Raw genomic sequence first — 27,175 nt, forward strand, 5'->3', positions numbered from 1 at the left:
GGCAAGAATGAAGATTGTTATAGCAGTGAGAGATGGTGGTGGCTGTACAAGGTGATAGTGAGGATGGAAAGAAATGAATGGATTTGAGATATGTTTTGGAGACAGACTGTTCAGAGTCTGCTGATAGTTTTGCTAGGAATAGTGGAGGAAATCTATCTTTAATATGGTCACAATATTAAACTTTTTTTTTTTTTTTGGAGAGAGAGCATGAGCAGGGGAGGGGTAAAGGGAGAGGAAAAGAGAGAATCTTAAGCAGGCTCCACACCCAGCACGGAGTCCAATGCAGGGCTTGATCTCATGACCATGAGATCATGACCCAAGCAGAAATCAAGAGTCAGAGATTTAACCCACTGAGCCACAAAGATGCCCCTAAACTTGTTAATACATAATCACTTTTCTGTGGCTCACAGGAACTAAACAGCTCACAACTTAAAAAAATTAACTCTTTGGACTTCTTAATCTTTTCATAATTTTTCATAATGGGCCTTTAATATCTTTCATAATTAGAAAAAACCTTATTAAAAATTACTACAAAATGACTATTAACAACATCTTGGATCCATACTGCTTCTTGGTCGTAAGAACTCAATGGATCTTCACATTCATTATCTTAGTTTGCCTTTCCAATTCTCACTAGAACAAGAAGAAACTAAAACTTGCTGCCAATTTGGTGATACTTCCAAGTAAAAGAAAGCTAAATTTCAAAATGAAATTCACAGAAATGAAGAGTCCCTCTGCTCATAACCTCGTCCATTTGGAATTTGCAGAACAACCCCAAATGACTGTCTTAAGTTATGGAATTCATCTCAGGAATTTAATCTTTAATTATCTCTGTTTTTATGAAAACATAAAGCTTCAGTTAAAGTAAAACATGGCAAGGTTTGCTCACCCAGTGTAAATGTAAGGAAGTAGTTTACAACCATATCCTTACTGTTCATTGGTTAAAAGTTTCCTTATTAGTAAAAGTTAAAAACAATGTTGGTGGCTGCCTGGCCTTTTGTAGTTCACATATTTGGAAAAGGCTCACCAGTAATTAGGTTTGAGAGGGATGTGTCTTCTAAGAGGCTTGTTGAGGAGAATTCTGTACACTACACAGTCCCAATGTCACAGAAAGTTATTTCAGGCTGCTTTGAGAACAGTGGTAACAAAGATCCATAAGAGATAAACAGGGAGCCAATACCACTGTGGTTTGGAAAGACATATAAACTGTTTTGGATCTTTATACTTATATACTCTTAAGGCTTTGAAAGCAAAGGTATCATTTTAGCTCTCTGAAGTACTGGAACTTAGAAAAAATCCCACAAACAGAAAAATCTTTTTTTTCATCCATAATTTCATGTGTTCAAATCCTGAAGTTACCTCAAATTGCCTCCTTTAGATCAAGAAAGATGCATCATATTTTACTGTAATGTTAAAAAAACAAGAAGCAGGAAAATAGGCATAACATGAGCCCACACATATTTTAAAAGGGAATATATATACTGTATTCATATTGTATAGGAAACATATGACACACATGAAACTAAATTATCTTTACTGTATCATTTATATATTTTAATAGTGCTTTTTTTTTTTAATTTAAAAATTGGTTTAAGAAAGAAGAATCACATTTTAGGACAGTGCATTTGACACTGGTCTTATAATGAGAGAACAACACAACTTAAAATCTTCTTACTCCTTTTCGTATTTGTTTTGAAGAAATGCCCTTATATTTGCTTCTATAGAAATATATCAAGTCAGAATATAATTATGGTTTTATCACTATTTTACTTTATTTTGCTAAACTAACATGAGACCAAAAATGAAAAAGCAATGAATAGATCAAGTGAAAAAGTGCCTAGAACTGTAAAATGAAGCCAGTAATAAAAGATGAGAAAATCAGAGAAAGAAAGAAAAAAAACAAAACTAATAACTAACTTGCCAAACAAGGAAAAGTATTAAATGCAAAAGGTGATTTGGAATCATGTGCTTAAAACTTGAGGTTCATTTTTTTAGGAGCACTGGTATCTTTATTATTTTTAGTATTATTTTTTGTTAAGTTATTTTAATTCCAGTATAGTTAACACTCTTTTATATTAATTTCAGATATGCAATATAGTGATATGACACTTCCCTACATCACCCAGTGCTTATCACAGCAAGTGCACTCCTTAATCCCAGTCATCTATTTTACCCATCCTCCCACCTCCCTTCCCTCTGATAACCATCAGTTTGTTCTCTGTGGTTAAAAGTTTTTTTGTTTTTTTTTTAAACAAACAAACAAAAAACTTGAGATTCAATTCATACTTACCTATCTAAAGAACCATACATAAATGTTAAGGTTTGGGCAACATCTTTTATCATACTCCTTAGCTGAGGGAGAGGAACTCTAAAAAGAAGAAAAATACATTTGTTCATTTATAACATAACCAAGTGATACATATCTAAAAGAAGCAGAACATCGTTCCATTTTATATGTAAGGAATGTGAAAAGTCTGTGTGTCAACTGCGAGTATGGCTGTGTAAAATGGTTCACTGAATTAGCAACTGAAGACTCTGATATCTAGACTTGGAGTTCTAGCATGGGTCAAGTAAGGACTTTTATATCACTGCCTACGTGGAAATTATTTATACCTCCTTAGGGTTCGGTTTCCTCATGTATAAAATGGGGGAATAATCACTAAGCCCTTCTCAGGTTCATTTTGAGGATTAAATTAATGCATATAAAGTAGTGCAGTATCTGAGCTCAGAAAAAAATGCTAAATTCTTGACACTTTCCAGTATTACCCAGATTTCAACCGAACCTCCAACTTCTGTGACAAAAGACACCCCTAAACAAATGGGAGAAGGGAAAGAAAGTAGAGGAAAGAAATGGAATTAACTGTTTTCTTGGTAGCCTGATAAAAATTCTACAAAGTAGGTCTGATTATTGCTATTATAGCAATGGGTAAACTGAGGTCCAAGAAGTTAAGTAACTTGTACAAGGACTTAAAGGGAGTAGAACCTGCCTGTGGACATCAATCTTCTTAGCTCTAAAGTTACTCTCTCTACTACCTCACAATGACTTCCTGGTTGGGTCCCCACTATTCACTGCAGTCATCACAGGAAGATGATCTCCCCTCTGAAAACACATGTTCCTGGATTATACACCTGACCTGATCTTCTGTGGGGTGGCACTTTTCTCATTTTGCTCGTAAAAGGCATAGTGGCAAAGAAGGAAATGCATAGACTGGCATTTAAGACAAATAAGAGAAAAATCCCAGGCCTGCCACTTCCATTACAAACCACATGCACAGTGTTAGAGATACAAAGACCTATTAATTGACACTGAGGAGGTCCTTGTGCATGATCTCTCATACTCTATTTCTCAGTTTGAACAAAGTAGAATAATAATTCCTATCTTTCATGGCTATGTGAAACAAGATGGGATGAGGAAAAGAATCTGGTACAGAGTAGAATAAAGGGGATCTTCAAATTCATTCTAATTTATCAAACCAAGTTCCCCAGGATAGGAATGACTAATATTTAGGGTAGACACTTTCTATCCCCATCACCCAGTAATAAGGACTGGGAAATTGGCTAGAGCATCCCCTATGCAGCACAACCTTAATTCAGAGCTCAGCTCAGCTGGGACAGCCTTTTTTTTTTTTGGCTTCAGGGTAAAACCTTGCCTGGAAACTGTCTCTATCTGCATAATTAATTTGGCTGATAGCATCAGAATGTGGCTGAGCAGCCTCTGCTCAGTTCCTTAGCAGGGCCTTCCTTTTCCCTGTGTCTGTCTACACTACCTTCAGCTTACCATTGTATTTTCTGTTTTCTTTCTTTTGCTGTTTGGGCCACTATAAAAGTCTAAGCATAATTATTTTATCCTAAAGTAATTTATAATGAGTGTCCTCCAATTCTTGTAAACCCATACTTTCAAAACAACTCAGTTTTTTCATAATCTGACCCATTGACATAAGGCAGTATTCTAGCAGGGTTCATCATAGTCTCTTTTGAGTCAGAAAAATACAAATTAGCTGGTTAAGGGAATCACCATGTAGTATATGTCACAGCACCATTATCCTTCAAGTTAAACATTTTGAAACACACAGGAAATACATGGAGACAAATGAAAATGAAAACACAATGGTCAAAATCTTGGGGATGCAGCAAAGGCTGTTCTAGGAGGGAAATTTATAGCAATACAGGCCTACTTTGATAACTAAAAAAGTATCAAATAAACAACCTAACCTTACATCCTAAAGGAACTAGAAAAAGAAGAACAAAGCCCGAAGTCAATAGAAGGAAAAAAAATAAAGATTAGAACAGAAATAAATGAAATTAAAAAAATTTTTGAACCATACATTCATGACAGATCATATAACCTTTTGTCCAAAATTAGACATCTTTAAAGCACAATCATTTGGATAATTTTTCACTATAGTCTCCTTTGGAGTTCCTGTTTGTGGTATGAAAACATGTCAACAGATTGTTCGCTACTCTTCCTCTCTAGAGGTAGAGCTTAATTGCCCTTCCCTTGAGTGTGGGCTGGACTTAGCAACTTACTCCTAACAAATAGTATATAGTGGAAATGACTGCATCATTTATAAGACTAAGTCAGCTTCCCCTCTTTCTCTGTTTTGGAGAAATCTATTTCTCCATAACTTGCTTTGGGGGAAGCCAGCTGACATGTGAGGACATTCCAACAGCTCTACAGGAGAGACCCATTTGGCAAGGAACTAAGGCCTCTCAACAATGGCTATGTGTGTAAGCCATCTTGGAAGCAGATGCTCTAGCTTCAGTTAAGCCTTCAAATAACTGTATCCCTGGACAACATTTTGACTGCAACCTCAATACAGATCCTGAGTCAGAACTACCCAGCTAAGTCGTTCATGAATTCCTGACTCACAAAGACACCTATGAGATAATAAATGTCTGCTGTTTTAAGTCCCTAAATTTTGGTGTAATTTGTTACCTAGGAATAGATAACAAATACACTGTTATATAATGAAAGAAATCTTGTTAACAAAATCATCAATAATAGAAAATAGTCATATTCATGTCTAGAGTAGCTGTATAATGCATTTTTTTGAGGTCTACTTTTTTCTTCCTTGGGAAGCATAAGGCAACACCAAAAGAAAAGTTATCTAAACTGGTATTCTCTAACGTTGTGTCAGTCACATAATATAGTATTTATTTTGATATTTGATCACTATTTGGTAGATAATATATGATAGTTCTATGCACCAAAAGGTTAAAACTAAAATGTGTTAATAGTTGAATAGAAGTTGTCAATTTTTTTTTTTTTAAAGCAGGGAAGAATCTAAATTACAAGTTTTAAAAAATCATTGAACAGGGACATAAGACTAGTCTAACAATAATTAAAAACCTCTCCTTGGGGGCAGTTCTCCATATTCCTACCCCATCCCCCCCCCCCCCCCAGCTTTTAATGTCTTATGACATTAGGGAAGCAATGTAGTTTCAGAAATAATTCAGAAAGACTCTCCTTTAACTTCCAATTCTGCTTCTTGTTAGTTTTGTGATCTTTAGCAAGTTATTTAATCTTCTCTTGGTTTTACTTTCCTCATTTATAAGATGGGGCCAGAGATCATGACGTACATCTGGAGCTGATTTTGAAGATTAAATGAGATGAATGAATGTAAAATACCTAACGTAGTCCCTGGGTTCACATTCTACTCATAAACATCAATCCAGCTCTTATCTCCAACTATAAAAATAATATATACATTAAAATTAAAAGTTAAGAAGGTGAAAATAATAATATAAAACATACCATTAGAGAAGTCACTTTAAGGTTAAATATTCATTACAGTTGACCTTTGAACAATGCAGGGGTTAGGAGTCCCTACACCCCAGGCAACTGAAAATCCAAGTATAAATTTTAACTTCCCCAAAACTTAAATAATAATAGTCTACTGTTGACTGGAAGCCTTATGATAACAGTTAATTAACACATATCTTGTATGTATTATATACTGTATTCTTACAATAAAGCAAGCTAGAGGAAAGAAAATGTTATTAAGAAAATCATAAGAAGAGAAATTGATGCCATAAGTTTGTATCATCTGTTTACAAGATGAATCATCTGTCAGTACCTACATCAATACTGTCTTATACGATACAAACACTGTAGATTTACACATATTACTAACACTAGACACCCAAAATGAAAAGATGTTAAAAAGAAATTCATATTTATTTACAGACAACTTATGTGTTGATAATGAAGAAAGAGCAATATGATTTATTTATGGTAGCCTAGTATAATTGATAGTATTACTTCATGGTAGCCTAGCCTACAGACTAGAGAGTAAATATTTAAAATTTTTTAGGGCACACTGTATTATATTCATAACACAATACTGGAAACACTGCTGCAAAAAAGCAAAAAGCAAAGTTATAAAGCAGTAAGAACACTAACACATTATTAATTTTATATTAAATATCAATCATCTTATGCCTCTATAAGGATAGACTATTCCCTTCCACAGAAATCTTGCATGTGATGTTCTACAAGATGAATACTTATACAATGATGATGATGACACAGTTCTTGCTGTACAATTATTAGATTTTTGCAAATATTGACTTGCACGAAGACACACAAATGCACAACAGATAAGTTTATTAACTGTATGGCATAATGATTATCTACTATTCATTAAGTGGAAGTGGATCATCATAAAGATCTTCATCCTCCTCATCTTCATATTGAGTAGGCGGAGAAAGTATTCATATTGAGTAGAGGAGGAAGAGGAGGGGTTGGTCTTGCTGTCTCAGGAGTGGCATAAGCAGATGTGGAGGTGCAAGGGGAGGTAGGACAGGCAGGCACACTTGGTGTAACTTTACAGAAATATATCGTAATTTCTTTCTGACTTTTCTGCTTTTTCGTTTCTCTAAAAATATTCCTATATGTTATCAAAACTTCTTCCACCATTTGCTTTATTATTAGTGCCCATATCATAGAAGGGTTTGTGTTGTAAAAGAGGTCAAAAGCAGTCCTGAATAATTAGAACGTTACAGCCGGATTGTCTAGTGTCAATTTGTTTGCTGGCACTGGATGTGGCCATGTGTGGAGATGGCACATCTCCATTAAGTCATCTTCTGTTCATTCCTCAGGTGTGGTGTCTATTAGCTCTTGAAATTTTGTAAGATCTTTATATTGAAACCCTTCACTTCCCTGCCCTGCCACCTTTTTGCCAGATCCACAATCTCTTTCATGATTTCCCTAATTGGCTCTGTCATAAATCTTGTGACGTCATGCACAACATCTGGACACAATTTTCTCCAGCAAGAATTTATTGTTTCAGGATTGATGACTTTTGTGGCTTTTTCTATAACAACAATGGCATCTTCAGTGGTGTAGTCCTTCCAGACTTTCATGATGTTCTATTGGGGTCCCCCTCCATGGCATTGACAATCCTTTCCATAGAGTACCATGTGTAATGATGTCTAAAGGCCCTTGTGACCCCTTGATCTAGAGGTTAAATTGGAGATGTTTTGTTTGGGGGCAAGTAGACTGACATCTTTGGTACTGAACTCATGGGGTTCTGGGTGGCCAGGGGCATTGTCCAATATCAAAAGAACTTTCAAAGGCAGTCCCTTACTGGTGAAGTACTTCCTGACTTCAGGGACAAAGCATCAACAGAACCAGTCCAGAAAAAGGATTCTCATTGCCCAGGCCTTCCTGTTGTACAACCAAAAGACTGGCAACTGGTGTTTATCTTTTCTCTTCAAGGTTTGGGGCTTAGCAGCTTTATACATAAGGGCAGTCCTAATCATAAACCTGACTGTATCTTCACAAAACAGAGTTAGCCTATTCCTTCCCACCTTAAATTCTGGTGCTCATTTTTCTTCTTAACTAATGTCCTATGCAACATTTTTCTTTCTCCCAGAATAGGGCACTTTTGTCTGTATTAAAAACCTTGAGGCGCACCTGGATGGCTCAGTTGGTTGAGTGTCTGACTTCAGCTCAGGTCATGATCTTGGGGTTCATGAGTTCAAGCCCCACATTGGGCTTGCTGACGTCATTGCAGGACCCGCTTCGGATCCTCTGTCCCCCTCTCTCTGCCCCTCTTCCACTTGCACTCTCTCAAAAATAAATAAACATTAAAAAACAAAAAACAAAAAACCTTGAGGCAGATATCCTTCCTCCTCACTGATTTTTTTAATGACATCTGGGAAGTCATCTGCAGTCTCTTAGCAGAATCTGCTTCTCCTGATATCTTGACATTTTTAAAGCTAAACCTGCTTCTAAAATTGTCAGACCATCCTTTGTGCTGGCATTAAATTCTCCTGCTTTAGATCCTTAACCTTCCCTTTGCCTTAAGTTGTCATATCATGACCGCTTTTTTCTTAAATCATATTAGTCTGTAGGTATGCCTTCCTTCTAGCAATCCTGCACCTACATAAAAATTGCTTTTTCAATACAAGATAAAAAGATCTTTCACAAAAAGTGCAATGTTTTTGCACCTGCTGGCCTAACTGTAGTGATGGCTTCAGGAATTTCCTTTCCTTTTTTACAATGGCCCTCATGCAGGATTTATTTATGTTGAAATGGTGGCCAATTGCAGCTGCAGATCTCAATCTATAGTACATATCAAGCAATTTAGCTTTTTCTTGTAATGTCCTAACTTTTGTCTGCTTCTTGGGAGCATTTCCAGCATTACTAGTAGCACTTCATATGGGTCCCCCGGTGTTATTCAAGGTTTACACTATTGCACGAAGAAAAATATGCAAGAACTGTAAGAAATCACTTTTTACTGCAATTTACTGGAAAGACAAACTGCTCACAGAGAGATGATTAACGTCACGGGGGGTTGTAAGTAGATAACACTTGAGGTCACTGCAACAGCAGCAATAGGAGATAGCAATAAGATTATTCCAGTAGTACAGTATGTGCTATGGTTAATTTTATGCAGTTATGATTTAATAATGTATCTTTACATTTGTTTATACTTCTCTCAATTGCGAATAGCTCCATGTAAGTATTTGTTTAAGTTTTGATAAATTTTAACTTTTAATAATAGATCTGTGTATATTTTATGGTAGTAAATGATAAAACAGACTGTATCTACACATATTTTATGCATTCATGATGTATGTAACTTTTTCTCAAAATTTTCAATATTTCTAGACTATGTAGTTCATCTGTGAGCTTTTTCATACTGTCACAAATCTCCAAAAAACCTTCTAACATATTTATTGAAAACAACCCACATATAAGTGGATCAGCACAATTCAAATCCACGTTGTTTAAGGGTCAACTGTATTTTGTCAAAGGTGCTCAACATCAGGGCCAAACACCTTTTTCCTTGACTTTTAATTTTCCAAAATCTCCAACAGTAAAAAACCGAACACACAAAATCCAAACCACAATCTTGTCAAAAGTTTGAGCAGAGAAGGTCATCTCTCAGCCACCTTCACACTGGCCACATCTCATAAGAAAGTGTGTTGAAAGTCCTTCTTCTTACTAATTGGTCTAGCTGGGTGTTCCCAGCGCTTTTTATATTTTTAATATCAAATTAACATAGGTAGCAATTGCACTGGTGGAACAGATATTTAAAACATAAGACTATTTTTTTATTAAAAAAATTTTTTTAATGTTTATTCATTTTTGAGAGAGAGAGAGACAGACCACAAGCAGGGGAGGGTCTGAGAGAGAGGGAGACACAGAATCTGAAGCAGGTTCCAGGCTCTGAGCTGACAGCACAGAGCCCGGTGCAGGACTCAAACCCACCAACCATGAGATCATGACCTGAGCTGAAGTTGGAGGTTTAACCAGACTGAGCCACCTAGGTGCCCCAACATAAGACTGTTTAAAGGAGTTTGCCTTTTGACAAAAATGTCATACTTTTAATGAAACAGATTTTGTTAGCAATATATTAGAAAAGATTTTAAGGTAAACAAAGATCTCAACTTACTCTTCAGCAGGCAGGCCAATTAACAACAACTTGTCAGATTCTTTCCAATAAGCCACATGGATTTGTTTCCCATTTAAAAGAAGGGATGAGCTAAGAAAAAATAGATTTGAAAATAAAGTCAGAATATCTTTAAATGTCATAAAATTATAAACAGTCACTCATAAAAGATTACACATGGTATGATTTAAGAACCGCATGCTTAATAAACAAGTTTCTTGGCATTTATCTGTCACACAGAAAAGGCAAGGAATTGTATAAGAACAATAATGTATTCTGAAATATTCTTTTAAATACCTATAAAAAGCTCCAGGTCAAACAAAAGTAGTCACATTACAGTAAAACGTATTGAAATTCTTTTGCTAAATTAAGTGACTATACACTATTTTTTTCCCAAAAGAAAGCTTCCATGACTGTGCTAATTTAACAAATCTTTTCTGATTGCCTATTTATTAAGAGAATTTATTAAGAGAAATTTCTATTTATTAAGAGAAATTACAAAGAAAGGACAACATGGTTCCAGCTCACAAGTGATAATTCAATATGGGGCACATGTACTTAAACAAAGAACCAAAATATAAGTCAGATTTAAACATGTACTCAAGGAAACTTTTGGGATAATGTATATATTCATTGTGGTAATGGTCTCAGGGTCATACACCTCTGTCAAAACTGATCAAATTGTATATTTTACATATATGCAATTTACTCTACTTCAATCAAGTTGGAAAACATATTAAATGTGTTCTAAAAAGAGATATAATAAAGAACAATGAAAACAGAGTATGATCCTTCTTGTAATGCGGGTAGATGGTGTGAAGAAAACATATTCAGTGTTTGTTTTTGCTTTAAAGTTTATTTATTTTTGAGAGGGAGAGAGCATGTGCATGTGTGCAAGCAGGGAAGGGGCAGAGAGAGAGAGAGGGAGAAAGAGAATCTCAAGCAGGCTCCACGCTGTCAGCACAGAGCCCGATGGGGGGTTTGATCTCACGAACGATGAGGTTATGACCTTAGCCAAAATCAAGAGTCAGACACTTAACTAAGTCGCCCAGATATACCCCTTCCTTTTTTTTTCTTTAGTGTTTTTTTTTCTTTAAGTGAGAATACACACATCAGTTTTCATTGGTTGAGTCCTTGGAATATAATGTATATTCTATATTACAATAGAGATAAGTGTGTGGGATTTTAAACATGAATTGAAATAGATTTTTTCAAAAGAAATATTACTTTTGTCTTAATAAAGTTTAAAAATATATATGCTTTTTGACAAATATTAGATTCTTTTTATACTCAGACATTAATATTACTATAGTTTTAAAACTGTGTATACAAGACGTACATGTTGCTAAGGAATCCCTGAAATAATAATCATTTTCATATTTACTGTTTTACAAAAAAGTTTTTCTACCTACATTTACTGTTTTCCACATGTTTAATCCATATCTTATCATTAATAACAAGATCTAAACATCAAGTAAAATAACATCTATCCTTTAGAGTAAAAAGAAAAAATCAAATCCACATGGAGAAACTTAAAACAAAATTTCTTTCCAATAAGATTAAAAAGGAGGCCTGAACTTTGAAAACATTATCCTAAGAAGCCAGTCATAAATAAGCATGTATTATGATTTCATTCACATGAAATGTCCAGTATAGGTTTTTATTTGGGTATCATGAAAATATTCTAAAATTGACTGTGGTGATGGTTGCCGAATTGTACGCTTTAAATGGGCAAATTGTATGATAAATGAATGATGTCTCAATAAAGCTGTTTAAAAAAAATAAAAGGAGGGCACCTGGGTGACTCAGTCAGTTAAGCAACTGACTCTTGATGTCGGCTCAGGTTGTGATCTCATGGTTGTGAAATCAAGCCCTGTGCTGGGCGCCATGCTGAACATGGAGCCTGCTTGGGATTCTCTCTCTCCCTCTCTCTTTCTGTCCCTCCCTATGGGCATCCTCTTTCTCTCTCTCTCTCAAAAAAATAAAGAAACATTTAAAAAGTAAAAATAAAAAATAAAAGGAGGCCTGCAACATATTTTTTCATATCATTATTTTAATTATTTTCTCTAATGTTTAATACATATTATTTGTTATTGTTATTATTTTTTATTATAATCAAGTGCATACTATTTGCTAGACATTATATTTTTTAATCTTTTTAACATCGTCTTCAGGCATTACTATCATTATATTTTTTAAATTTTTGTTAAGTTTTATTTAAATTCCAGTTAGTTGGGGCTCCTGGGTGGTTCAGATGGTTAAGTGTCCACCTCTTGATTCAGCTCAGGTCATGATCTCATTGTTCGTCAACAGCACAGAGCCTGCTGGGATTCTCTCCCTCTCTCTCTGCCCCTCCTCCACTTGTGCTTTGTGTCTCTTTCAAAATTAAATAACTATTTATAAAGACATAAAATAAATTTTAAAAATCCTTTAAATTCCAATTGAACATACAGTGTAATATTAGTTTCAGGTGTATAATACAGTGATTCAACACTTCCATACATCATCCAGTGCTCATCACAGCAAGTGCATTCCTTAATCCCGATCACCTATTTTACCTATCCTCCCACCAACTTCCCACCTGGTAACCAGCAGTTTGTTCTCTATAGTTAAAAGTCTGTTTCTTAGTTTTCCTCCCTCTCTCATTTTATTTTCTCTTTGCTAACTTGTTTTGTTTCTTAAATTCCAAATATGAGTGAAATTGTTTGGTATTTGTCTTTCTCTGACTTATTTAGCTTAGCATAATACTCTCTAGCTCCATCTGTGTCGTTGCAAAGATAAAGACTCCACTAAAAAAGAGAACATTAGGCCAATATCTCTGATGAACGTGTATGCAAAAATTCTCAATAAACTACTAGCAAACTGAATCCAACAACACATTAAAAAAAATCATTCATGGGGCACCCAAGTTGCCTCAACTCAGTTGGTCGAGTGTCTGACTTTGGCTCAGATCATGATCTCCCAGTTCATCGGTTCAAGCACCACATTGGGCTTGCTGATGTCAGCGTCTGTCTGTCCCTCTCTCTCTCTGCCCCTCCCCCCCTTTCTTTCTCTCTCTCTCTCTCTCTCTCTCTCTCAAAAATAAACAAACATTACAAAAAAATCATTCACCACAATCAAGTGGGATTTATTCCTGAGTTGCAAGGGAGGTTCAATATTTGCAAATCAAGCAACGTGACACACCACATTAATAAAAATTTAAAAATATTTCAATAGAGGAGGAAAAAGCATTTGACAAAGTACAACATTCACTCATGATAAAAATCCTCAACAAAGCAGGTTTATAGAGAACATATCTCAACATAATAAAGGCCTTATATGAGAAACCTGCAGTTAATATCATCCTCAGTGGGGAAAAACTGAGAGATTTGCCTCTATGGTCAGGAACAAGACAAGGTCTTGCTGAGCTGTCAGCACAGATCCTGACACAGGGCTCAAACTCACGGACCGTGAGATCATGACCTGAGCTGAAGTTGGACGCTTAACCGACTGAGCCACCCAGGCACCCCCAAAGTAATCTTGAAAAAGAAAAGCAAAGCTAGAGACATCACAATTCTAGACTTTAAGTTTTATTACAAAGCTGTAGTGATCAAGACAGTTTGGCATAGGCACAAAAACAGACACATAGATCAGTGGCACAGAATAGAAAACCCAGAAACAAACCCATACCTATATGGTCAATTAATCTCCAACAAAGAGGAAAAAAGAATATCCAATGGGAAAAAAGACTGTTTCTTCAACAAATGGTGTTGGGAAAACTGGACAGCAACACGGAGAAGAATGAAACTGGACCACTTTCTTACACCATACACAAAAATAAACTCAAAATGGATGAAAGATCTAAATGTGAGACAGGAAACCATTAAAATCCTAAAGGAGAACACAGGCAGTAACTTCTTTGACATTGGCTGTAGCAACTTACTTCTAGATATGTCTCCTAAGGCAACAAAAACAAAAGCAAAAATAAACTACTGGGACATCATCAAAATAAGCTTCTGCACAGTGAAGGAAACAGTCAACAAAACTAAAAGGCAATCTATGGAATGGGAGGAGATATTTGCAAATTACGTATCTGATAAAGGGTTAGTATCCAAAATAAATAAAGAACTTATAAAACTCAACACCCAAAAAACAAATAATCCAACTAAAAAAATGGGCAGAAGACAGGAATAGACATTTTTCCAAAGAAGACATACAGATGGCCAACAGACACATGAAAAAATGTTCAACATCACTCATTACCAGGGAAATGCAAATCAATACTATAATGAGGTATGACCTCATACCTATCAGAATGGCTAAAACCAACAGTACAAGACACAATGGATGCTGGCAGAGAAAAGGGAACCCTCTTGCATTGTTGGGGGGAATGCAAACTGGTGCAGATGCTCTGGAAAACAGTAGGAAAGTTTCTCAAAAAGTTAAAAATAGAACTACCCTACCATCTAGCAATTGCACTAAGTATTTTCCCAAAGATTACTAAAACACTAATTCAAAGGGATATATACACCTCAATGTTTATAGCAACATTATCTACAACAACTAAATTATGGAAAGAGCCTAAATGTCCACTGACTGATGAATGGATAAAGAAGAGGTGGTATATAAATACACAATGGAATATTACTCAGCCATAAAAAAAAAAGAAATCTTGCCATTTGCAATGACATATATGGAGCTAGAGTATTATGATAAGTGAAATAAGTCAGAGAAAGACAAATACCATATGATTTTACTCAACATGTGTTTTTGAATGCAAATTTATATATTAAATATAGCCTCAGTTACTAGTGTCTGGAAAATGAGTCCCAGAATTAAACATGACTTTTATTTAGAAAACAAGGAAATTCTTCTTGCTATTGTCTTGCAGATCTTATCTTTTAGAATCTTAGAGGTGTCATTTTTACCAAAAGATGGGAAAAGTTAAAGCCTTAGAAAATCCAACTTTATATTTCTAAAACTTTTGAAATATTAAGAAAGAAAAATGGTTTGTAATCCCTAGATTTATTTTATTAAAAAAACAAAAAACAAAACTCAACCAAGTTTTGAGCATCCTCCTCCCATAAGTTAACTGTGGCATTTCAAAGTCAGGGCTTATCAATCGACTTTGAATGGGATGTGTGGCTCTATAACTGAGTATATGGTATATTTTATTTTTCAAAAAATTATTTCACATCAGTGTTGTTTATTCATCAAGTTAACTTGCACAGATGATACAAGGAACATTCTAGCTCCTCTTCTTAAAGTGTATGTGTATTGTGTTTTTTTCTGTCATTGTTGTAGAACAGACTATTTTGAACTACATGAAAAATGCAGTGTTCAGTCATTCTTACCAACCACAGGAGTACTGCCTAGCAAATTAATAATCAAGACAAAAACATGAAAGAGCCCAGACTCAACATAATGTCATGCTTAAGAAATACCACCTTCATGAATAAATGCTACAATATATGTCATTAGTCCAAATTTGTTATTTAAAGTATGCCAAACACCCAGATCTACAGCTGTATTGAGAACTTACACCTTATAGGTGACCGGTAGAAATGTTAGGTAAGAAACAAAATATCTGCAGACATCATATCTGCTATATAGATATCTACATTATAGATACAAATATATTTGTATAATAAGTACTTGTATTAGTATTTTGTCAGAACCAAGGTACAGAACTTGCAAGAAATAGAATAAAAGCTAAATAAAAATCAATTCTTACCTAGTAACTTGTGTCCCAGTTACATTTTCCAACATGTCACAGAGTGTGAGAAATATCCCTCTCACACTTTTCAGTTTCTGAGATGCATCAGAAACTGGATAATGATAAAGAATTTCCTGCTGTTAAATGAAAAGAAAGAGAAGTGATCAACCCCCCCCCAAATTTTCCAACCATTACTTTTGTCATGGAAACTTCAGGCTTTGTACTATTAAGAAAAGAACAAAAAAATGAATCCTTTCAGCTTCAGGGGAAGTTTCATTCAAACAAACACAAGAAAGGAAGTATGTCTGGAATTTTAACACATTACCTAGTATTTAAAACACTACATTTGGAAGTCAGTTACAAACTGTCAAAATTGTTCATAATATGAAAATATATACTGAGTAGGACACTCATTAGTTAGAATAATTACAATTAATTTCAATATTTTAAACTTTAATCTCCTTTACAATAAATTCTAATAATAATATATTATTATATTTAATTACTCAAATTTTCTGATCTCCTGTGGTAGTGTATCTGTATGGATACCACATGTAACTTGTAAGAGTCTTTAATTTTAATTACTTTCATTACTGACATTTAAAAGATAATCATCATCTTTGGTGAAATCATTAAATCCTTATTCAAACATAAGACGGTACTACAATTAAATTTACAAAGTAAGAATACAAAATGAAAGTAGTGCAAGTAGAGAGAAAGCAGTATTATGATATTATAATATCTTATCTGTCTTAAACTTAAAAGGGTTTGCCCACCACAAATTAAACTTTAAAAGAAAGCACATTTTAAATTATGGAAAAAACTAGATCTATAAGATAATTCACAAAATGCTTAATATATATTTTTTTGTTTTCAAGAAAAGCATGTTCCCAAGAAACAAACAGTTTTTATAAAATAAAATTTCAAAATCAGGATAGGCATTGTGCTAGACCTTTTACACAAAAGGATGAATCATTCTGTACCTCACTTTTTTGTTGTTAAAACAACATGCTATTTTCGTCACAGGTTAAATTAAAAGCAGGCAAAATAAAAATTTCTATATGAAATCATAGAGAATTCAAAGTAGCTCCCAGCTATGCTATTTAATATTTAATATCTGTAAATATTAATACAGTCACTATTGAAAAGCCAAACTCCTAACTTGGATCTTTTCCTTGATTCTCTCTCTAAAGAGTGTTCTACATCTTATTTTGATCTCTCGTTACAAGAAATAATTATGTGACTTAGAGTCCATGTCTTGGCAACTTTTACATCATGACAAATACAAATAATTAATAAACTGGACACACCTTTTTTATACTTATGAAGCACATTCAATATATGCAAATTGCTATAGAATATGTTGGCCAAATACACTCTGCCTAACCCTCAAATTTTCTTGCAATATTTCTACTGTAAAACAGTTACAAAAATCGTATCTTTAAAAATTAAGCCAAACATCAGTTAAGATCTTCTGTTATGCTTATTTAGTAAAGTTAAACCTTGACTAGTAAATGCACTTATTTGCATTTGGTCAAATACCAAACACCACTTTAAACAAATAACCATATACTCTTTGATTAAGTTTTTGAAATTTTCAAATCTTATAACTTGGTGAATACAAGTTATTAACTATGTAACTCACATGAAAACTAAATGACCCTATGACATTTTATTGTATGCTAAGTCATATTAGTAAAAAAAGTCATTTGAAAAAGTCTCTATTCCAACCTCTGCAGCAACCAGCCCAGAAAGCCTCACTGTTAAGGACCTGGCAAACTCAACAGTTTCTAACCAGTTTAATTAGCTGTCTTTTTAGACACTTGTTAGTGGCATGCATTTGCAGCAGCTTCCACTCTGTTCAGTAAGAATGAAAAGCCTCTCCTAATTACAGTGTTGATACAGGGCTGTCAACAGACAGAAACTTGTTCATTTGAGAGACATCTACACACTTTCCCATGGAAAGAAAGGCAAAGATGACAAAAGGCCTCAGCAGTATTCTACTCCAGGATGACCTAGAAAGTTTCAGTAGAAAGTATTCTACTCCAGGATGACCCAGGATTTTGTTGTGTGTTTTTATATAATAAATGGTTAAATTTCTCATTTAACTAGTAATACATGCAAGAAATCAGAATAATTAACTTTAGGTTTTTCTGTTTTCAGAACACAGAAAATTATAAAAAATACATATAAGTAAATCCTTTCTTTTCCATTTCAATTATTGACTAAATTTTGATATACAAAGAAGCAACACTTTTGAAAAAAATTTTAAAAAAAAGAAGAAGCAGCAAGACGAGGAAACACACTCCTTGGATACAATGGCTTTGGCAATGAGAATATAGGCTGCAAGGATTTCAAAAGCAAAGAAATGTAAATTAGGTAAAAACTTTTTAGATCTCCCTTGTGCTTGAAGCATTATGGTAAACTAGATGCTTTGAGAGACCCTTACGCTGTAAAACAAGTAGAGTTATGGCTCAAACGTAACTTGTTGAACTGCTAGATATGTAAGAAGGACATCTTCTCCATACCCTTTCAAGCCCCTTCCCAGAACTGCAAAGCAAGCTGGGAGTGGTGAGTGGTGGGCTGAAGGACAGAGGCAGGGTTGCTTTGAGGGTTGATGCCTACAATAGTGTCAGTCAGGACACTGAGTATTGAGCTAGTGGCTAGGTAGGTAAGCTGAACTTAGCACCGTTGTGTTAAACCCGGATTCTTGAGTAAGGCTGAAGTACCCTAGGTCAGTGGCAGAAGCAGAAGCAGCAAATTCTCTCTGGAGGAAGGCATTCCCACTTTTAAACCACAGGACTCGCAAAGATAAAAATCAAGCAGTTAAGTTTAGTCAGTGATCACCAAGGACACAAGAAGGCAAACCACCACAAGTCTTAGGACGTAGAGGACTCAGAGTTGGTAGAATGGGCAGATAAAGGATACAGAAGAACACAGAATATACATGAAATACTTACAGAAATAAAGTATAAAATCACTAAGACAAGACTACCAGTAGAGAAAATAACTTTCTACCTGAATGAAATAAGCAATAGTATGCTCTAACTTCATCTTCTTCTCAGCCACACAGAAAAACTACATTTTCTTACCTCCTTGCATTGGGAGAGACCATATAACTAGTTCTAGACACTGGAACATGGGCAGAAGTGATGTTCTAATTTTTAAGCTAGGACTCGGGAAATATCCCATGAGATATTAAATGCTTTCTCTCTTCTTTCATTGGTGAACTAGATGCAAAATGATCTACGGCTCTGAAGCCTTTGGAAATCATGGAACCACTAGATGAAGGGCTCTGACCACGGAGCAACATGAGCAGGAACATTTATATTGAAATAAGAAATAAACTATTATGTTAAGCCACTAAGACATCAGAGTTGTTACAACGATTGGCCTATTTTGACTAACACACTGTAGTAATAATTATGAAGCACCTTTCAAGATGAGGTGAAACAACATCATCAGATAAATAACAACAAAAAGTATTTATCATCAAGAGACTTTCACTAAAAAGAAATACCTAAAATATATGTCTTAAGAAGAAGAAAAATGATCAAATAAGGACAGTTAGAGACATAAGAAAGATAGTAAAGAAAGTGGTAAGCATTTATGTAAATTTAAACAAGGCCCATTTGTATGGAATACAGTGGATAAAATATGCATTTTTATAATGTATTACTTACATATTTTATAATATATAAAATGTCACAATAATTAATAGTAGTAACACTAGTATAATTACACCCAATTTCTGGAATTTTTAAAAAAGTGATAGCACGAAAATACTGAGGAAAATAGCATGTATGTGAAGAGGGGAAATTGGAATTAAGGTGTACCAAGGGCCTTGAATTATTTTAAAAAAGAGTTAAGGTACTGCTTTAGAGTCTGCTAAGATAAATATGACAAAATTTTAAGAGCAATTACTAAAAAAATAGAAATAAAGACTACAGCAACCAATAACAGGTAAGAAAAATATTATGGAAAAAGTAGTTCAAATAGAAATTTTTAAAGAAGATGGTAGAAACAAATTCAAATATTTCAGTAATCTATAAATGGACTCATTAGGTTTGTCAATTAGAAGATTGTGTAAGAGACATACCAAAACCATAAAGACACAGAATGACTGAAAAAAGTGCTTATTATTCACCTGGAAGACTATAAAAGATCCTTATTCTTTTCCTTTGCACTTTTGAGAAGGCACTCACCTCTTCCTTTGATGTTTCCGAGTCAAGCTGTAGTGTGAGATACATAACGATATGAGGAGTGTTTAGGATATTTTGCTGGATCCCTTCAACCTCTTCTCCCCACAGAAGTTTGACTAAATCACTTGTGTTCGACTGTGTCTTTTTCTGTTTTGGTTGAGTTGTTTCCTTTTTCACAGCATATGCATTCTCAAATGTCAGTTTTACCTTTAACAATTAAACAATGTGTTGATTTTTCAACAAGGGAAAGTCAGCTGCAGTTTTCACAAAAAAGGGTCTGTACATGCATATATATTCAGGTACACACAGTATATCTAAATATCATCCTAGAATATGAGCTCTTTATGGAAGGGACTATGTAGTCTATTTACATTTCTATCTCTAGCTCCTAGCCTAGCACATATTATTACAAATATTTATTGAATAAGAATTTATAATTATGTGTACAAAAATTCATTTATTTAATCACTGTATTCTAAGTTACTGACAACAAAAGGAAATGCCATGGAAAAACAAGAATTCATATGATCTCATAATTTCAAAAACAGCAACACTATTACTATGAATGCTGACAGCACTGATTCATCTGGAGAAGGGAAAAAGAAGATTTAGGATTAAAAGGAACTTCATAAAACCAGATTAGCTTTCCTTTCAAGTGAGGTGATAGTCAAACATTTTTCTTAGACATTCTTTGAGGTCCTTTAAATTAAAGACCAAGGAGGGGCGCCTGGGTGGCTCAGTTGGTTAAGTGTCCGACTTCGGCTCAGGTCATGATCTCATGGGTTTGAGCCCAGTGTCGGGCTCTGTGCTGATAGCTAAGAGCCGGGAGCCTGCTTTAGATTCTGTGTCTCTCCTTCTCTCTGCCCCTCCCATGCTCATGCTCTGTTTCTCTCTGTTTCTCAATAATAAATAAATGTTAAAAAAAATTTTTTTAAATAAAGACCAAGGAAAACTATCAATGTGCTGGATCTCGGACCATGACCTTGAGAAGATTATCAGTTTTATCAAGACAGTTTTATTTTCATGGTTGACAAGATTGGTAAGAGCCAGAATGTGGCCATCCACATTCCAGTTGCTGAAAGGAAGCTTCCACTTCTCAATTACCTTTCCTTGAAAAAGGAGATGTAGATAGTTGAGTTTGGCCATGAGTTGGGCAAAGATAACTCATTCATTTTAAAGAAGCACCAGTGTGTATCTTGACTAAAAGAAGTTTTCACTAGAGATAGCTAATTTGGTATAGTAAGGACATCATCATAAGCTATATAACCACAAAGTATTCCTGTGTTTAAAATCTTATCAGAATATAGATGAGTAAAACAGGATATTCTAACTGTAATAATCCATAAAGTTTCACATTTAAACATTAAAGTGTAATGACTCTTTTAAAATTAGGTTAAATTTGAAGTCAGATGATAAATTCATGCTTATCAAGAATAAAGAAGTCTGCTCAACATACTTTAATGTGTATATTAAATCATCACACTGCATCCTTTAAAAGAAATCATGCACAACCTAAATATATACAATTTTAATTTGTCAATCAAACCCAAATAAAGCAGGGGGAATGTCTAGCCAATATTTAAAAGCAGATAAAATTGTACACATTAAGTTATATTTTGAGGGGAAATCTTTAAAAGCTATTATCAAGATAGTAATAAATAATCTCTAATTTTTAATAATTTATTATGAGTTACCATTTTTAAGGCCAACTTTAAATATGTGATGAATACCAACATATGTAGTCATTCTTTTTAAAAATGAGCTTTATATATTTATATGTTTTCATAAAAAATATTAAGCATATTATTTTTAAAAATTCATTCATAATCACACCAGCCCATCTAATTATTGTTAGTATTAGACTATAAAATAAATTTGTCCTGATGAATAAAACCTTCCAAAAGAAAAATGTCCTTTTTTGTTAGCAAGGAGGGACTATTTATGATTGTATTCCATTTTGCTTATCTGTAATTGTCTGTCTGTGGCATTTCAGGGGCACCAAATTATCTCTGTCTACCTAAAGTGGATTTAGTTAAATAAACATCCTTTCTAAAATAAATCTCAGATTTATGGTATTAAGTAGAAAAGAGACATGAGGTCTAAATTCATCAATATGTATATATTTAAGGTAAACAGAAACTAGGTCAAGATCAGCAGTAGTCTGTATTGAAAGTAGGAGGGGAGAAATTCTTCATAAAATTTTCCTGAGGACTGATAATCATGGTTTTCTTTACAAAACATGTAATTGTATTCCAAACAGAAAAGATAAACCTTTACTAAATTTTTCATGTTTGCTATAAACCTAATGTTGAAAAATGGGTTCTTGATATTACAACACTGTGTCCAAAAAAGGCTGAATAGAAAATTGGTATATTTGGGGCGGGGGGTGGGGGGGGGAAATATTAGGCAAACTAAATAAAAATATAAAAAATTAGAGATCCTATATGGGAACAATCAAGCATTATCTGATGAAACTTAAGATGACGGTGAGAGCTGAAGAGATGTTGCTTTAGAAAAGATCTTAGAAGGATGTGAAAAAGAATATTTGGAGTGAGGGTTTTTTTTTTTTTTAATGTTTATTCATTTTTAAAAGACAGAGAAAGACAGAGCACAAGCAGGGGTGGGGTGGAGAGAGGGAGGTGCACAGAATCTGAAGCAGGCTCCAAGCTCTGAGCTGTCAGCACAGAGCCCAACACGGGGCTCGAACTCACAAACCACGAGATCATGACCTGAACCAAAGTCGGACGCTCAACCGACTGAACCACCCAGGCACCCCTTTGGTGTGAGGTTTTGATCCAAAAAAGCAACAGGTAAGCATTAGATGGCGTGAAAGACTATGTTCTGAGAGCTGCATCTGTAGTAGAGGGCAATGCTCAACATATGTCTGCATAAACAGAAATACAAACATAAGCATAGACATATAAAATCCTTGAACAAGGATCTCATGAAGTGAATGGCTTGGTGGTTGAGGGTCCTTTTATCTGAGAATGAGAATTTAAGTGTGTCCAAAAGAAAATATATGGGAGCCTTTGGTGGTGTTCCTTGAAAATGTGAGAAATCCTAAGAATTTGGGGAAATTCGGAACCTAGACCTCATGACAGGATAGATGGGAGATTTGAGATTGTCCTCAGCAGTGGGCTTTGGCGAGGAGCCATATATATAAGTGGAGTGGGGGAGGAGAAATCTGACTGCAGGGAGCACATGATGAGTGACATCCTAGGGAAATAGGTGTCAGATAGACAGGCTGGGTCTGTGTTGGGAGTGTCTGTAAGAGATATGCATACCAGTGGTGAACAAGGAGAAAGGTGGTCTTCAGAGAAAGAAACATGCTTCAGCACAGGGAGGGCATCTTTTCCAGCTGAGATTCTTGTGGGTGGAGAGGTCAAAAAACCAGGTGTAACTAACCAAAAATGACAAAAGGAAATGAGGTGGTAAACTCAAAATGAAAATTCACTAATTTTACTTGAGGCAGCAACAACAACCTAAAATTTAAGACTAGTTTGCTATGCTTAGTGAAAAATGACATACTTGAAAACTAATGTTATACTTGGCAAACAACTGCACTTCTTTTCGGTGGTGTAAGGACGTTTTCCCCTCACCATGTCACAAACTCAAACAAATACACAGACCGCAGAACCATCCATTAAAATTCTTTTAAGAACTATTTTAGCCACCATTCTTCTGATTTAAGTAAAGTTAGCTTCAAGTGCAAAGATGATTACACTTTGGCCAGACATTTTGAAAAGCTTACATGCTAGGTAGCTCTAAAATGTCAGGATATCTGGTTGCCTTGATAAAATGAAAATGGGTGAGACAACTAAATTAAAAGGTAAGTGCTATTTTTAAAAAGGGGTTGATATACATAGAATTTTTTATAGAAAAATACTTTTATTAAGAAACATCTAATGTAAAATAGTTTACATGAAACTTCCTATTAAAGGGTTTTCATTTCTGCTGTTCCTTCCTAGATGTTAACCTGTGACATGTTTTATCATTCCTTGTTGTGGGTCTCTCTCAAAACATTTTTGTGTGTGTGTGCAATTTGCCCATTCTTTCTTTCTTCCTCTCCTTCCAGTTCAGGAGATGATGTGCCTTTCCTCAGGGTCTAAGGACATGCTCTCTATAACTCATCACTTCCAAAATCTTGTTTCCTTAATTACCCCCTCTCTACTTCTAACTTTAACCCTTCCATGTAACCAGCAATGTCTCTTCAGCCTCTGTCAAACAAGCAAATTCTTTCTCTCCATGCCATCCTCTTCAGAGATGGGAACGAGGGAGGTTGTCAGAATCTGAAGCAGCTCCAAGAGCTGACCAGTCTCTCACTTCTGGCTTATGGCCCTCACAGTCTCTCTCACAACACCTGGCTACTATCTGCATGTCTGATCCTTTCTCCTTTGTCTGACAGAAGCTTTGAAAGTTCCTCCATCAAAATTCTGAAGGAATTGAGTCTATCTGAGTCAGCAAATTCTCTCCCCTTGATCCTCTTCTCTTTTGGACAATCTCACTGAGTTACTCAAGACAAAACCTGGAAGGCACCTCGGACTTCCTTTTATTCTGCAGGAAGTATCCTCTTCAATTCACATTATCTTAAATGTAATCTATTCCTTCCTCCATATCCACAGCCAAAACCTTGCTCAGGCCTTTATCACCTCTCTTCTGACTGCTGTGAAGCCAGTCACCTGGTTTCCTAAACTCCAGTCCCATTCAGAGTGAAATATTCCTAAAATGCAAATCTGACCAAGTCAGTCCTCCACTTTAAAAATATCAAGACTGGGTAGCTCAGTTGGTTAAGCATCTGACTTCAGTTCAGGTCACGATCTCACGGTTTGTGAGTTAAATCAAACCCCGCATAGGGCTCTCTGCTGTCAGGGCGGAGCCTGCTTCAGATAATTTGTCTCCCACTCTCTGCCCCTCCCTGTTCATACTCTCTCTCTCTCTCTCAGAAATAAATAAAAACATGAACAAATTTAAAAATAAAATATCAACACAGATGGTTACTTCTGGGTTCTGAGAACAGAGAAGGTTTACACTTTTTTTTTAAATTTATTTATTTATTCTGAGAGTGAGAGAGAGTGAGAGAGAGAGAGAGAGAGAGAGAGAGAGCCAGCATGCTAGCTGGGGATGGATAGAGAAGGAGAAGGAGAATCCCAAGCAGGTTCTGGGCTGTCACTGCAGAGTGTGACTCAGGGCTCGATTTCATGAACTGTGAGATCATGAACTGAGCCGAAACCAAGAGTTGGACACTTAACCGACTGAGCCACAGGAGCCCCCAAATACATATTTTTAAAAATTTTGCCAGTCTATTTCCTAATCTTTCCACAGCATATATGAATATCACTTTTGTGTAACAAGAAAATAATAAAAGTTAAAAAATTCCACCCAAATATCATCTCCTTTAAGAAAACTTTTCCCCCCTCTCTTGGTCCTAAGAAGTACTTGAGAGGTAAGAGTCTGGGACTAATGTTCCACAGGCTGATCTCCTTAAAAGGAGTTGGCTCCCTCCAAATCTCCAGGAAAATGAACTATGGCCCAGTGCTTAATGCAATCAACCCTGGTCAACTGCAAAATATGGACACAAAAACCCTGATCAAGCCAGGAGTGGGTGGTATACTACCTGCACAATTATGTGCTTGTAGAATAAATAAGTGCACAGAGCTGTGGCAGGAGATCAAAATCACAAAAGTAGGTAATTAGAAGGGTACTTGCACCTCTGTTGTCATTTTAAATACCTAAAACCTCTTTTTTTCAAACCTACAACTTCTTAATTTAAAACATTTCAAACCTACAGAAAAGTTGCAAGAATATAATAATTACCCGTGTATTATTCCTCATCCAGTTTCAACAATGTTTAACATTTTGTTACATTTCCTTTCTCCTTCTCTTCTCTGTAATATTCCTCTCTCCTTCCATCCTTACTCCCACTCTATGTACTAAAAAAATATTGACTGGAACACCTGGGTGGCTCAGTCAGTTGAGCATTCAACTTTGGCTCAGGTTATGATCTCGCGGTTTGTGGGTTCAAGTCCCACATCAGGCTTAATGCTATCGGTGCAGGGCTTGCTTCAGATCCTCTGTCCCCCTCTCTCTGTTCCTCCCCTCTGGGCACTCTCTCAAAAATAAATAAAACATTAAAAAAAAATTGACTGAATCACTTCAGAATTATCTGCAGACATTTTAATGTTTCATTGCTAAATACTTGAGCATGTATGTACTAAGGACTGAGGCATTCTCCTACACAACCAAATATAATGATCACATTTAGGAATCTGAATATTCAATACAATATTGTTCTCAAAGTCTGTGTCCAAATTTTCCCAATTGTCCCAATATGACTATTTCCCACTGCAGTCCAGGATCAATTAAGGATTAGCCACTGTATTTAGTTATATGTCACTTCAGTCTGCCTTAGTCTAGAATAGTTCTCCAGCCTTTTTTTCCTTTCATGATAGTTAAATTTTTGGACACTCTAAGACAACTTTTTTTGCAGAATGTTAAAACTTGGCTTTGAAAGAAAATGATTTGGGCTTTTTATATCTTACCTAGCATATAGGCTTCACCTCTGGATCTCATTCTGGTATTTGGAATCTATTTGTAACAGAACTTATTCAAAAACCAAACACAGAACTGCAGAGTTGGAACTGGGCTCAGATATATTTGCTCAAATCTACTCTCATTATAGATGAGAAAACTGAAGCCCTGAAGAATCTGGCAAATTGCTCAGAGCAAGGTTTTAAAATGGAGATCTGACCTCATCCTACCATATTACCACATTGTAGGTATCTCCCAGGCCATATGCTGTCACATGACAAGAAGCCTTCAGACCATTTTTATACCCTGAATAGAAGCTGAAAATGTTGCTGTTAGATATTTTCAAATTTAAATGCTAAAAAGTCTCCTATGGTATTCTTTATAAATTAGCATTCCTCTCCTCTTATTGCTTAAATAACTGTTTTAGATGCCATAGATACAAAGCAGGTAAAACAACTTTTTCTGGAATAAGTTCACCTCAGTTAGTTCTGACCCAGTAGGAGTGAAGACCCACCCAGGCTTTGTGACAAAGGGAAGGATTGTGCACTGGAGTCACTTTCAGTTCCTTGAGTTATTAATTCTACTACCTAGGAGAAATCATTAAATCTCTCTTAGATTCTTTTTCTTCACATGTAAAATAGAAATACAATTACTGGCATCTTACAGACTGTTATAAAGAATCAATGAAACTACTAAAGGAAACAATATTAGCAAAACACCGACATATGCCTGGCACGTAGAAACACTAGTTCCCTTCCCAGGCCTACTCTTACCCTCCCTGAACCTCCTAGTTTACATGGCTGGTATAGAGAAGCTTATAGTTTTCCCCACTTTCAATACTAATGATG

General features: G+C 35.3%; 1 protein-coding gene across 3 annotated transcripts in view; it reads right to left on the reverse strand.

The window, feature by feature from the left end:
- Positions 1–27,175, reverse strand: part of INTU (inturned planar cell polarity protein) — an 88,097-nt gene that overhangs the window by 34,012 nt on the left and 26,910 nt on the right. For all 3 annotated transcript variants that reach the window (XR_006201723.1, XM_042935546.1, XM_042935545.1), the window contains exons 4-7: positions 19,803–20,006; positions 15,616–15,734; positions 9,906–9,995; positions 2,291–2,368 (exon numbers count right to left, since the gene is read on the reverse strand). Coding sequence is in view for 2 of the 3 variants with exons in the window: in XM_042935546.1 (XP_042791480.1) it covers positions 2,291–2,368; positions 9,906–9,995; positions 15,616–15,734; positions 19,803–20,006 (491 nt within the window). In the remaining variant the exon portion in view is untranslated. The remainder of the gene's footprint in view (positions 1–2,290; positions 2,369–9,905; positions 9,996–15,615; positions 15,735–19,802; positions 20,007–27,175) is intronic.

Source organism: Panthera leo, chromosome B1 (assembly GCF_018350215.1).
Source record: "Panthera leo isolate Ple1 chromosome B1, P.leo_Ple1_pat1.1, whole genome shotgun sequence".
Classification (NCBI taxonomy): Eukaryota; Metazoa; Chordata; class Mammalia; order Carnivora; family Felidae; genus Panthera; species Panthera leo.